The sequence below is a fragment of the Enoplosus armatus genome, chromosome 6, assembly GCF_043641665.1.
Source record: "Enoplosus armatus isolate fEnoArm2 chromosome 6, fEnoArm2.hap1, whole genome shotgun sequence".
NCBI lineage: Eukaryota > Metazoa > Chordata > Actinopteri > Centrarchiformes > Enoplosidae > Enoplosus > Enoplosus armatus.
Window position 1 is genome coordinate 21,033,198 of NC_092185.1, and position 12,006 is coordinate 21,045,203.

Consider the following 12,006-nt stretch of genomic DNA (forward strand, 5'->3'; position numbering starts at 1 on the left):
TGTGTGTGTGTGTGTGTGTGTGTGTGTGTGTGTGTGAGTGTGAGTCAGCAACAATACCGCAGAGCAAAGTTCAGTTCTAAGACATAATCGCTTGAAAGCTACACAAAGCAGTGATGACGAACGTGGGACATGGTGCCCCTGGCCTGAATATTAGGAGCACCAATTATAAACACTCCCACTCTTATGTATTGTCTACTGACTATAGAGAACTACATACATAATCTGTGCAATTAAACTAAAACAGGCTGTTGGCCTGGGAAAGTGGAAAGTGTCAACCTATGCCCTCTAGTGGCTGCATTAATCCAAGCATAGACATCACCATGAACAACAATATGTTGTATATATGTGTGTGTGTGTATGTATATATAGATATAGATATCTATATCTATATATATAAAGTCAAGACATATGCACTTTAAACTATGGAAATTATTGAGTGGTAGATCAGTTATATTATAATTAATCAGTGATCAAGTAATTATTTGATGAAATGTTGGCTTAAACCCCTCCTGTATTGGAAAAAAAAAACAGGTGTTTAATATTTAATGTAATGTAATATATAATGGATGTAAAGGAATAAACTTCTGACAGGCAAGACAGTAAAGGCTGAAATAAGATTTAAGTTACTGCAAACAGGTAGCCAGCAGTGACTGGGTAGCATTATACCTGTTAATTGGTCACAGGTTTGCAAAGTATTTCCTAACTTCATTCAGCCAATCAGAGGACGGGCTGCCTATTAATGAGCATTTATGGGGGTTCAACCTGTTATCTGGGGGGGGGGGGGCAATGACCTTTCTAAACGTATCTGGGATGTGACAGTAACAACTCCCATGAATTGGGCCACCTATGAAAGTAAAGCAAGCCCTGTGTCTGTTCCTCCCTGCCATGTTTACCGGAGGGGTTCAACTTTCTGTGCGTCGACTTCATTTCCTTTCAAGGCGCGAGACGCATACTGTACTCGTCTTTAAACAGTTAATATTACTCCGCGTTAACTTCCAGAGCATGAAAGCGTTAACATTTGGACTAACCCTTGTTCGACAGTAAGTGCAGCTGACATTTAATGTTTATGATGAATGTCTTACGTTTAGCACAGTTCTCCGAGGAGTGCTGCATTATGCACGCATAACCCCGTTTACATAAGGCTGCAGGCTACAGTCTCTCTGTGGACCGAACTGTTAGCTAGTTTTGATAAAGTAGGAATACGTTCATGTAACCGGTGGACTTTCTGGTTGACCACCACATTTATTCTGGTCTCTGATAAACACATTGGGAAGTACAACCTCCATGTTCATTTTTTTTGTGTAACTGTAACAAGAAATAAGGCACATATGACCCCGTTACGTTCATATATGTGGATAATTGATGTGTGGAAACTGCATTGCACACACCTTCAAGCCTCTTCGTGTAGCACTTTAAAGTATACTGTGTAGTACTTTAAAACTAGTTTGTTACGTGACTTCAGTCTGTAGTCTGCTTTTATTTAGCTTTAGCTTAGATGCTAAGCCTGTCACGTAGTGTGTATTACTGACATGTACAGAGAGCTCGTGGCAGTGTCGTGGCAGTCCTCTATCGGCATACACAGGTTATTGTTATCAAGGACAGCTTCATAAGCAGGGATTCATAAACAGCTGTCCCAGTGCACTTCAAGCCTGGTTCAGTCTGAGGTCTGCAGACGCTGCAGTGCCTCCTGTGGACCACCAGAGGTCAGAGTTAATGAAGAAATGAACTCCTGGTCCATTCCCCCTCAGTATCATGATTATACGAAACTTGACTATATGGTTTAGAAATTTGGATTGATATGATAGTGATTTCAATATGATAATAATTAGCATGTAAAATCCACATTAAATTGGCTATATATAAAATCCACTTTTTCTTATCATAGATTGTTTGTGGGTCACAGGTAGAGCCAATTATACGTACTATAAATAATAGAAATAGATAAAACATATCTATTGAATCTGTACACATCAGCACATTAGTGTCAAGAGAAATCATGCAAATAAAACCAGAATCCATAAGACATAGCAGGTGAAGATTTACCTGGCGATCATTTTGATATTTGATTAATTGATTAAGTCAATCACTTGGTTCAAGCTTCTCAAACATAAGGATTTGCTTGTTTTTCTCTTTAGATAATTGTAAATTAAATATCTTCGGGTTTTGGACTGATGGTCAGGCAAGACAAGCAATTTGAAGACTTAGAGTTATCTTGGGAAAGGCATGTTTACTGTTTTCTGATGTTTTGCAGACTAAATGATTAGTTAATCAAATTAAAAGGTAATTGATGATGAAAATAATCATTAGTCGCATCCCTAGTTGACACTGCCACAGCAACTTCTAATAAAAAGCATAAGGCCCCATGCCAGAAAACATCGGCCATCAAAAACAAGCACAGCAGAGCAGTGACTATAGTCCTGCAGTAACAGGAGAACAGATTTGACCATCTGCTCTACTGAAAGGTCCTTAAGGAAAAAATATATCCTGGCGTATATATGATAATAGGCATGAAATCAAATGTATGACAGTTGAACAGTCGCCTCTCTGATCTGTTAATGATATTAGCTCCTTTACTTTGAAATTGATCAATCATTTGTCTCCTGCAGCGGGGAAACACAGTACAACAAAGAAGGCCTGCTACAAGGTAGAGCGTGACTGAAGATATACGTACAAGGAAAATAAGATAAAAACAAAACCGTGTGTCTCACTTTCATCTTTCCCTCCTCCTCCACACAGGCCAGGCTATAGATGCACCCTTGTCTGAGATCGGGCTGCAGCAGGCCGAGGCTGCAGGCCGTTACCTGAAGGATGTCAAGTTCAGCAGCGTCTTCGTCAGCAATATGCTGCGGGCCCAGCAGGTACGATGCTTTAGTTTTACAGGAGGAGCAAGCAATGAATCTTTAGATGGAAAATGAATGAAAACATTGCAGGATATGACTTATTTTACTGTCTGATCAGATGAAATAGAAATACTCTACACTGTATAAATCATTACTATCAACTATAAACAAAAGTAAAGAGTATAAATCATAAAAAAAACACCAACCGATGTCTTCAAATCAAGGAAGTCCCATCTGGGAAAAACTATGAAACTTCCCCTCTTCTCTGTAGAGTGACAACGACAGTACGTCAGTATGTGATGAGATGATTGTGTATTATCTCTTCCAGACTGCTGAAACAATAGTCAAACACAACAGCAGTTGTTCTGGTCTACAAATGGCACGGGACCATTTACTTAAAGAGAGAGTGAGTAGCATTTCTTTATGCTTTACAGCAAAAGTATTTTCTTGCAAAAGCATTTACTTAAGATATATTCACTCGTTGATAAATAAACCTGAGTCATCCGGTCCATGAATTATTATTTTCCAGAGCTTTGGTGTAGCAGAGGGGAGACCGGTGACGGACATGAAAGAGATGGCCAAGGCAGCCGGTCAGTCATTTCCAGGCTTCACCCCCCCAGAGGGGGAGACGCAGGAGCAGGTGAGGCTGGGGTTGTAGGGGTTGTACAAGGAATCTGTGTCTCTCTTATCTCATCATTTATGTGGGCTTTATTTATTTCTCTCTCTCTCTATCTCTCTCTGTCGTCCTATCTGTTTTTTTACCATTTATATCTGTCTCTCTCTTTCTGTTCTTGGAAGCTCATAGTTGTGACATAAAACGTTTTAAATATTTATTTACTTACTGACGTGACGTTTGCATTTGTGCTAACATCGATAATCATACGCTGAAAACTACAACTAAGCTGAATTTGAAATACAGCGTCTTTGCATCGGCATGTTGCATGAAGTTTCATCATTACCTCAGATAATCTTTGGGTTCTTTTCAGTAAGTGTTTACTGTTTTTCAGTTCATTACTGGCAGATAGAATAGAAAATAGATGTGCCGTTTTTGATATTGATCAATGGAAAATGTCTCTTTTCACTTTAATGTCAAAGCGAAAACAGATCTCTACAAAGTGATCTTAAAATAATATATAAAATAATAATGATTAAATACAAAAGCCTCTAGTTTGACAAGGGCCTTGTTTCTGGAAAGGTATATTGCTGGTTTGTATTTTAAATGTATTGTTCAGTGCTTTGGTGAGGACAAATTCCACTCCATTCATCTCCATTGTATTGGGGTGGCAGCAGTGGTTTCAAAGGTGGATTTCCCTAAATGTTGGCACATCAAACCAAAACTTTCTGCTTGGCCAAACACATTTTTTTGTAATTTTCTGGGAGTGACCCTTGAATGCTAAGATGATCTTAACCCACAGACGTACAATTGCAAAGATCATCTTAACCTTCAGATGATTTGGGATGGCACTTACAATAATAAAATGAAAGCTTTATCCATATTTAACTCCAGATATGGATCCGACCTGAATGCCCTGATGCAGTACACACATACTACCACTCGGTGGCAGAAAATAGTCACCTCCTCAGTCGACCACTTGTCTCTGAATGGACGTACACGTGCTACAGTATGTCAGGGCCTCTTTGCATCCACAGGATTGTATTTCTTTTGTATCTGCCGAGCAGAATCAGGAGGATCAAAGTACATGCCCGTCCACCGTCAAACAACTGCAGAGTGTTCGTCACTGCCCCTGATTAAAAAGTCACCACTTAGCTTTGTGTGTGTGTGTGGAGCGGGGGGAGGGGGGGCATCGGAAGGAAGGATGTTCTATTTCAAAGGTACCTCATCAGGCTTCATCCATTAGGTCTTGGCTTGGACGTTAACTCTGGTCCAACCAGTACGTGACCAGCACATCATGATGATCATGCAGATATACAAAGATAGATTTGACGTAAGCACAGAGCGCCCCAATCAGCATCGGCCACATGCCTCCCTCCCTGCTTTCCTAAACGAGTTACAGGTTGAAACTGGAGTTGGCACGTGTGTTTTTGATGGGAAACGTTGTGACTATGTTGTTTTGAATATAAAGACCTTCAGCTTTTATCCTTCACAGTCGCAGGATGTCACATTTCCATGACATATGACCGTGTAGAAAGAAAATGCGAGAGAAGCATGGTGCAGTTTATAACAGATTTTTGCTCTGTTCAGGTGAAGGAGCGGGTCAAACAGTTTTTGGAGAAAATGCTCCAGCAGATTGGGGCCGAACACTGGCACGACAGAGGGGAGGACGAAAGCTCCTCATCCACTCCGCCGGAAACATCCCCTGTGGAGGGAAAGGCAGACGATGGGGTCAGGGGCGTCCCTGTCCACGCTTTGGTTGTCACCCACGGGGCCTACATGTGCGTGGCAGTGCGCTACTTTGTGGAGGAGTTACACTGCTCCTTGCCTCCGGGTTCTGACAAAGCACACATGTTCTCTTTAAGTCCTAACACAGGTGTGTGTCGGTTTATACTGATAGTGACGAAAGAGCACGACAGGTTCAGATTGTCAGGGATCCGCTGTGTGTTCGTCCACAGAGGGGACCACGTTAAACAGTAGGAGGCTTTTTAGAAAAGAGACTCAACACTGAAAGTTTACAATTTGGATCATATTATTTATAGGTTCTGTATTTATTTCTCATTTGGTGCTCAGTCACCTCACAATACTGTTTATTCAAATTTTGAGTTTTTCCTAGTTGTAGAATTATCAAAAAAACAATAAACAGTGGCATCATCTTAAAAAAACAATATATTCAAATTAATTGAATTCAGAAATCCAGTTTAAAATGACCAAGATAGGGATTAAAAGTTACATATAATGTATCTTCATTATTTTATTCAGTGCCCTGCAATAAAATATATTATGTTTTATATTCAGGGTTTGAATGCTGTTTCATGTGTTCAGCCGCGTCATTTAAATTCAGTTTGTGTTGCAGGGCAATGTCGTCCTCACTTTGTTACTGACTGGCTGTTCATTACTGTACATGTGGGCAGCTTTGTGCTATAATGAGCCTGTGTTTCTATATTTAGTCCACAGGACTTCGTAGATTTCACGTAGGAGCACAGAGCGGCACTGCTGCAGTGTTGACTTTTTGTAAATCAGTGACTTTTTCATTGTTGTGAATTAACACTTCGGTCAACAAGGACAAATGCATGCCAAGACAGTGCACAGATGCTGCGTGTTGTACTGTTTCTCTACTTTTCACTCCACTCTCAGTGTAAAACCAAATTATTTATAGTAGATAAACGTTACTTCTTCAATATCATAATCAAGAGAACTGGATTGTATGACAACACATTGTACAGATTCAGTGGCTGTTGTCAGTGGGATTCTGTAATTGACAGCACTTTATATTGTAGGAATGATGTCTGACTCCACAGTTCAGTGTATTTCTTGAATAAGAAAATGTAGCTGTTACATGTTTCTGTACAATAATCATATCTGTGGAAAGAGATAGGAGATAAAAATCCACATTCAGTCTGTGCTGGTTCTCATTTGTTCATCTTTGCATGATATATATATCTTTGATTTTACATTTTGATTTATAAACATGTCTAGCCTTGAACGTTTTCATCTCAGTCAGCGTGCGTCTTCATTTAGATCATCGTCTACATTTATTTGATATGCATTACTTCATTTGGACATTGTTTGTCCAGGTCCAATATTTGCCAGTTACATAACCAATTGGCTGTGTGCATAATAACCATGTGATTTTTGTGGCCTTTCCTTGGAAAATGATTGGTTGGTGGGCCAAAGAGTGTTTGTTTGTTGTTCTAGTAGGTTTAGAGCAGTTGTCATAATGTTTGTGGTCACTTTGAATCTTGAGTGACTCACGTACTTCATGGTACTTTGGTAACTGTGACCTCTTACACTAACTGGTATTATAGACTTGTTTTAATAGACCCCAATGAAAATGAGAGAGGAGAAGAAAGGACAGAGTTCCCAGTTCTTCTTTTTCCTGCAGTTTGCAACGATTTGCTATAAAGGAAGTTACATTTATAAGTGATCATGGAAGCAACGACTCAAGACACAGTCTCTAATGGGTGAATTCCTATTTGTGTCTCAGGTCTTTCCTTCATGCTGTTTCACACTGTCCTCTCATGCAGCCCCCCCTGAAAATGTTTCAGATAGTTCTGTGGGAAATACTCATACTGTAAGTGTAAAGTACAGACACACAGACGCTCAACAGAAGAGTTACTATTTTATTTTTCCACATCAGAAATAACACAAGATGAAATATATAAATAATAAAACAGTAGGCTAGGAAGGAAGTCGTTTTATACATTTCAATAAATAAATACATTTCCATTACTGTGACTATTGGTGTCCGGCACCTGACATAATTTGATCCTGTTTGTGAAAGGCTGCAAATGGCAGATTATTATTAAGTTTATTATTTAAACTTCTATTTTGAAGCAATACTGTATCAACAAAATGTGTGTATAAATATTCATAATTACTTACAGATTACACATTTTTACACATGCAAAACAAACATTGCCACATCTGGCTCAGGGTTTAAAATTTAACTGACAAAAGAGGTTAAAGGACAGCAGGACGCTGGACCAAACTCGCTGCATGATTATGTCGAATGTTGCCAAACTCATCCTCCAGCTGCTATTCAAACAGAGGAGCTGCTGTGATGTAACATTACCAAGCGTAATAGTCCTATAAAAACAAGTTTGATTCAAGGGTTTTATAAAATGCAGTCCCTTTTCTCAGAAGTTGTAAAATATTTAATGCTTTCATGTGACCTAAAATAACATACCACCCTCTAGTGTCAGACTCTAGCAGGCCTTTGTGAGTCGCCCTGTGGCTCTCGCTGATACTGCAGTCCACAAATGCAGGACAAGGTTTCGAGAAGTATGCAGTCAAACTTAAAGTGAGCTTTCAGAACAAATTTCTTGACTTTTCACTCATTAAACCCAAGTTCAGTATTTTAGTCTTGTTCTGCCCGGTCTGCAATATTAGTCTTGACAGGACTGACTTGCCCGTTGTGCTGTAAGACTCGCAGGGGGTCGTCACAGGAGGTGATGGTCTCTTTGGACACGGCGCCAGCCTGGTCCTGTTCAGGCTGATCTGCATCCTTGTGATCCTTGGCAGAATGTGAGGGATGTGACTCTGATCTTAATGGATCAGAGGGGTTCACGTTCTCACTCCTCCTCTGTCTCTTTATCAAGGGACCCAGGAGCTTCTCCACCATGGCCGAGGGTTCAGGTGGCTCCTGGTGAGCTCCCTCCAGTTTGAGCAGCCGGCCCCCACTTGTAGAGTAAAACACGTCACGGTGGTTCGCCAAATCTAACCAAATGCGCTGGAAGAGACAATCCTCTCTGTCCTTCTGCCTCTGTTTGGTAGAAGAACAGCAGTCACATGCAACATGTTTAACGTCACTGTTTTATCTGCATCTCAAATGAAGTGCATCTAAGAAATACTCACAGAGTTGTACAGCTTTCCCTTTAAGTCCATACACAGGAACCGTTTTCTTCTCAAATCAAATATTGACACAAAGTTGCTTGTGTCTGTTCTTACTGGCAAAACAACTGCAAGAAAACAGGTTTAAACATGCAGTTATAAATCAGACAAACGAATATACTATATTTTTAGAATATGTTTGTGTATGAGTATATGAGTATGTTTGCCAGCTACTGGCTGCCAGACATCTTGTTTGTTTGTACAGATGACGTGCAAGATGTGCCTTGGTCACCTAAATTACAACATGTATTTGTAGGTTTATCCAGAATTATGCCACACAGATTTTTATCTTTATGCACAAATGCATTTTTTGCTCATTTTAGGACATATATGTAAAGCATGCTATTGACCTCTGAGAGATGAAATGAACTAAGTTGGACAAAGAAATAGTTGCATTCAGTATTTAAAAGGCTTTTATTTTCTGAAATGAATGAACTCAAGTAAGGAAACAAATGATGTGTTTATGGATGTAGGCAGACTCACCCAGAAAGTGTCGGTGAATGCCTTTTCTCATTGTTCCACTCAGCTCCAGGTAGAAACGTCCCGTACCAGCGGACATATCCGCATGTGCTCCCGCGTTTAAGCTGCTCCGCTGGTGCTGGAAACGTTGCTCTGGGTCCTGGAGCCTCATTGTACAATCCACCAGTACAGACACATGTACGGCAATCAGGACGGGTGAGAAGAGAGCCAGTTGCATGATCAGTGGGGATGCCGTGCTCTCCTTAACAGCACAAATGTTCAGGTCGGTGTGCTGTCAGCGACTGGAGGAGGAGAAAGTCCAACAGGTCTATTTAAACAGAAGGTCGATAAACTGGCTAACTCATTTACCAAAATGACTCAAAGCCTGCCTGTTTTTTCCACGGTTAAGGGGTGCTGCAGGCTCCAACTGGTAAAGTAGTATTTTATCTGTATAAGAGAGCTTTATTACGCTACATGGAAATAACTGTGTGAAAAGATACTTTTCTGCCATAGATGGATGCATCATTTACTCTGCTCTTTGTTCAAGTCTCAAACAAATCTAACACAAAGATGAAACCTGTAACTGCAGAGGCTGGAGCAGAGGAGAGAGGATGAAGAGACAGCAGAAGATGTGAAAGGAGGATGGAGAGCGTGATTCAACTTTACGCATCTGTGTCTCTGAGCAAGAAAAAGAAGGTACGAATAACAGAATAACTACTCGTATTATCTTTTTTTTTTTTTTTTTTTTACTTTTTACTTCTTACTTTACTTTACCAAACAGTGATTGAAGTATGTTTAAATCAGACTGGGAAAGTTCACTACAGTATTTCTTCTGGTCAGAGTAAGTAGAGTAGGGTGTTCAGGCACACACTTCACCTACCATCATGGTACGTGGAAGGAGTTTCTGAAAGGGCCAAAAATCTTTGATTTAAAGACCTTAATTGTTCTTGAACCTGACAATGACCACACGCTAGAATCAGTTAATTGCACCTTTATAGCTTCGGTTTAAATGACTGATTCTGAATGAAGATCTGATTCTGTTGTGTAACAGTATGTTGACTCATACCTTGCTTATTAATTAACTGTACACACTTCCCCCGCCTCTCGCTTCCTTTCACTATAGTGCATATTTCTATTGTTTTGTGGTTTCATTTTTGGTGGTTTACATATTTCCTTTCTCATTAAAAAGATGAGAAACCCCCCCTGAGCGCTTGACCTCACGAAGTTTTGATTTTGAGTTTTTGAAAGCATTTATATTCCAAAGTTGACATTTTGGAGATGGAAGGTTTTCGCCCCACAGAAACAATATGAAGGCCAATAACATTGTTATATGTTTATTGGAGCTGTGCAGGCAACTTGTGATTAGATTGCTTATATTTGTCTGAGCTGTAAGTAATATCTAGAGCCACTGTCAAAAGATAAATGCCTGCACAGCTTATGTGCAGTGCATATTTAATGAGCAGAGGCACCAATGTCAATTTTGGGCTCCCTGGAGGAATATTACTGCATTACAGAGAAAAGGTTCAAGGTAGTCTAAAATATGTATAATCTATATAAAAATAGTATATAGTATAGTCCATATGTGAAGCTAATTTAGCATTTCATTAAAATACGTGTACCAATTGAGCACAGTGTCTCTTTTACCTACAGTTAGTGCCAAATGAAATAGTGATGTTCAGGAAACCTGCTGGGAAATTACAAGAAATGTGTCAAGACTAGAATGCACAACATGAAGTGTTACTGCAATTACTCATTTCTGTTTCAGTTTCAGTGCATTTTCATCTACATTTACTTTCACACCTGTCAAAATGTTGCCTTTCTACCTGTTGTCATGCTTCACCAGAAGAGGGCGCCACATACTGACTCATGGTCATTCATAGAACATGACTTTGGCTTGAGGTTTAACATTTTCACTGGCACTCTTAGATTCATCCCCAGTGCCTATAACAATCTGTCATTCAGGGTCAAGAAGCGTGACGAGGCAAACAGGTAACTCCAAGCATTCAACCACAACAGCTTTTACAAAACGTCTTTTATTATCATCTCAGGAATACAGTTGACTGCTGTGCACAGCACATACGTACAAAAATAAAAGGAAAACCATTTGTAATATAGTATTTTACTTACTCGTCATCATATTTTTCAGAAACAAATGATTGGAGAAGTCTGTTGTTTCAAACTAATTTACAATCATTTCAATAATCGGAACTAAGGCAGAAGGTGAGGTATATGTTAAAAAAGAGGAGGGGGACTCAGAGGAAGCACTCTCCCCTCAGTGCAGGAATAGAAAACTGAGAGAGAAACACAAAGGCTGCCGGCACACAGGGACACACACACGCACACACACACACACACACACACACACACACACACACACACACACACAGTCTGATCCCAGATCCTCCCACAGACCTCCAGCCCCCTGTGAACCAACACATTTTAAAACCAGCGGAACAGGTATGATGAGCACAATGGCAAAATCCAGACACTGGATCCTTAATCAAAGGGGTTAACGCATACCTAGTCCATTCAGAACTCCATATGCATAATGAGGAATTAAGGAAGCAAGGGTTAATGTGGAAAGACGATACTTTTCTTACCATTAACTACCTTCTCTCGGTTACTGTTATATCGTACAACCTTTTCTGCCTCGAAACAACGCCATGCAAAAGTTGTAAAACTTTTAACAGAGTAATATTTCCTTCAAACTTTTAGTTGTCAAGCTTTGAAAAGCTGACACAAAGCTAAGTTGCTTCTGGTGTAAACAACTCATCAGGTGCCTTAATACTTGAGGAGCCATTGTAGCTTTACAGTTCCCATTCTGCCATTCAACTCATCGCTTGTGCTGACAGTGTCCTCTGAAACATACCACAATAAATCACATACAGTAATAAACACAATGTGCCATCAAAGACAAGTACCTTCGATCTTGCATGTAAGCTTGTTTTGATGAAAGCGTGACAAGGGAAAACAGCATGTACCCCTGCTCAGTAAATCGCACTCTATAAAAAAAACTATTTTGCACCTTTTGTATATTTTGACAAATTAGCCAAAATACCGTTTTCCAAGCAACTCCTCACTGCCTCAAAATCAGTCCCGAAAAAGCTACGAGTGATCGTTTTCTGATCATAGTGATGTGATGAAGGCTGATCAGTCGAAATGAGTAAGAAGATGCTCAAGGCAAAATCCCCCAAAGACATT

General features: G+C 39.9%; 2 protein-coding genes across 2 annotated transcripts; one reads left to right on the forward strand and one right to left on the reverse strand.

Moving 5' to 3' along the window:
- The first annotated feature begins 113 nt into the window (after nucleotides 1-113).
- On the forward strand, nucleotides 114-5,433 carry tigara (TP53 induced glycolysis regulatory phosphatase a). The gene is made up of 7 exons (XM_070907067.1): nucleotides 114-122; nucleotides 973-1,040; nucleotides 2,607-2,644; nucleotides 2,737-2,858; nucleotides 3,169-3,246; nucleotides 3,370-3,480; nucleotides 5,044-5,433. Exons 1-7 carry the CDS (start codon nucleotides 114-116, stop codon nucleotides 5,431-5,433), a joined length of 816 nt encoding a protein of 271 aa, XP_070763168.1.
- A 2,380-nt stretch (nucleotides 5,434-7,813) lies between these two features.
- Nucleotides 7,814-9,043, reverse strand: LOC139286066 (fibroblast growth factor 23-like). Its single transcript, XM_070906731.1, has 3 exons — nucleotides 8,830-9,043; nucleotides 8,311-8,414; nucleotides 7,814-8,218 (listed from the first exon to the last, which is right to left on the reverse strand). The coding sequence occupies exons 1-3, from the start codon at nucleotides 9,041-9,043 to the stop codon at nucleotides 7,814-7,816; spliced, it is 723 nt and encodes a 240-aa protein (XP_070762832.1).
- Between the last annotated feature and the right edge of the window lie 2,963 nt (nucleotides 9,044-12,006).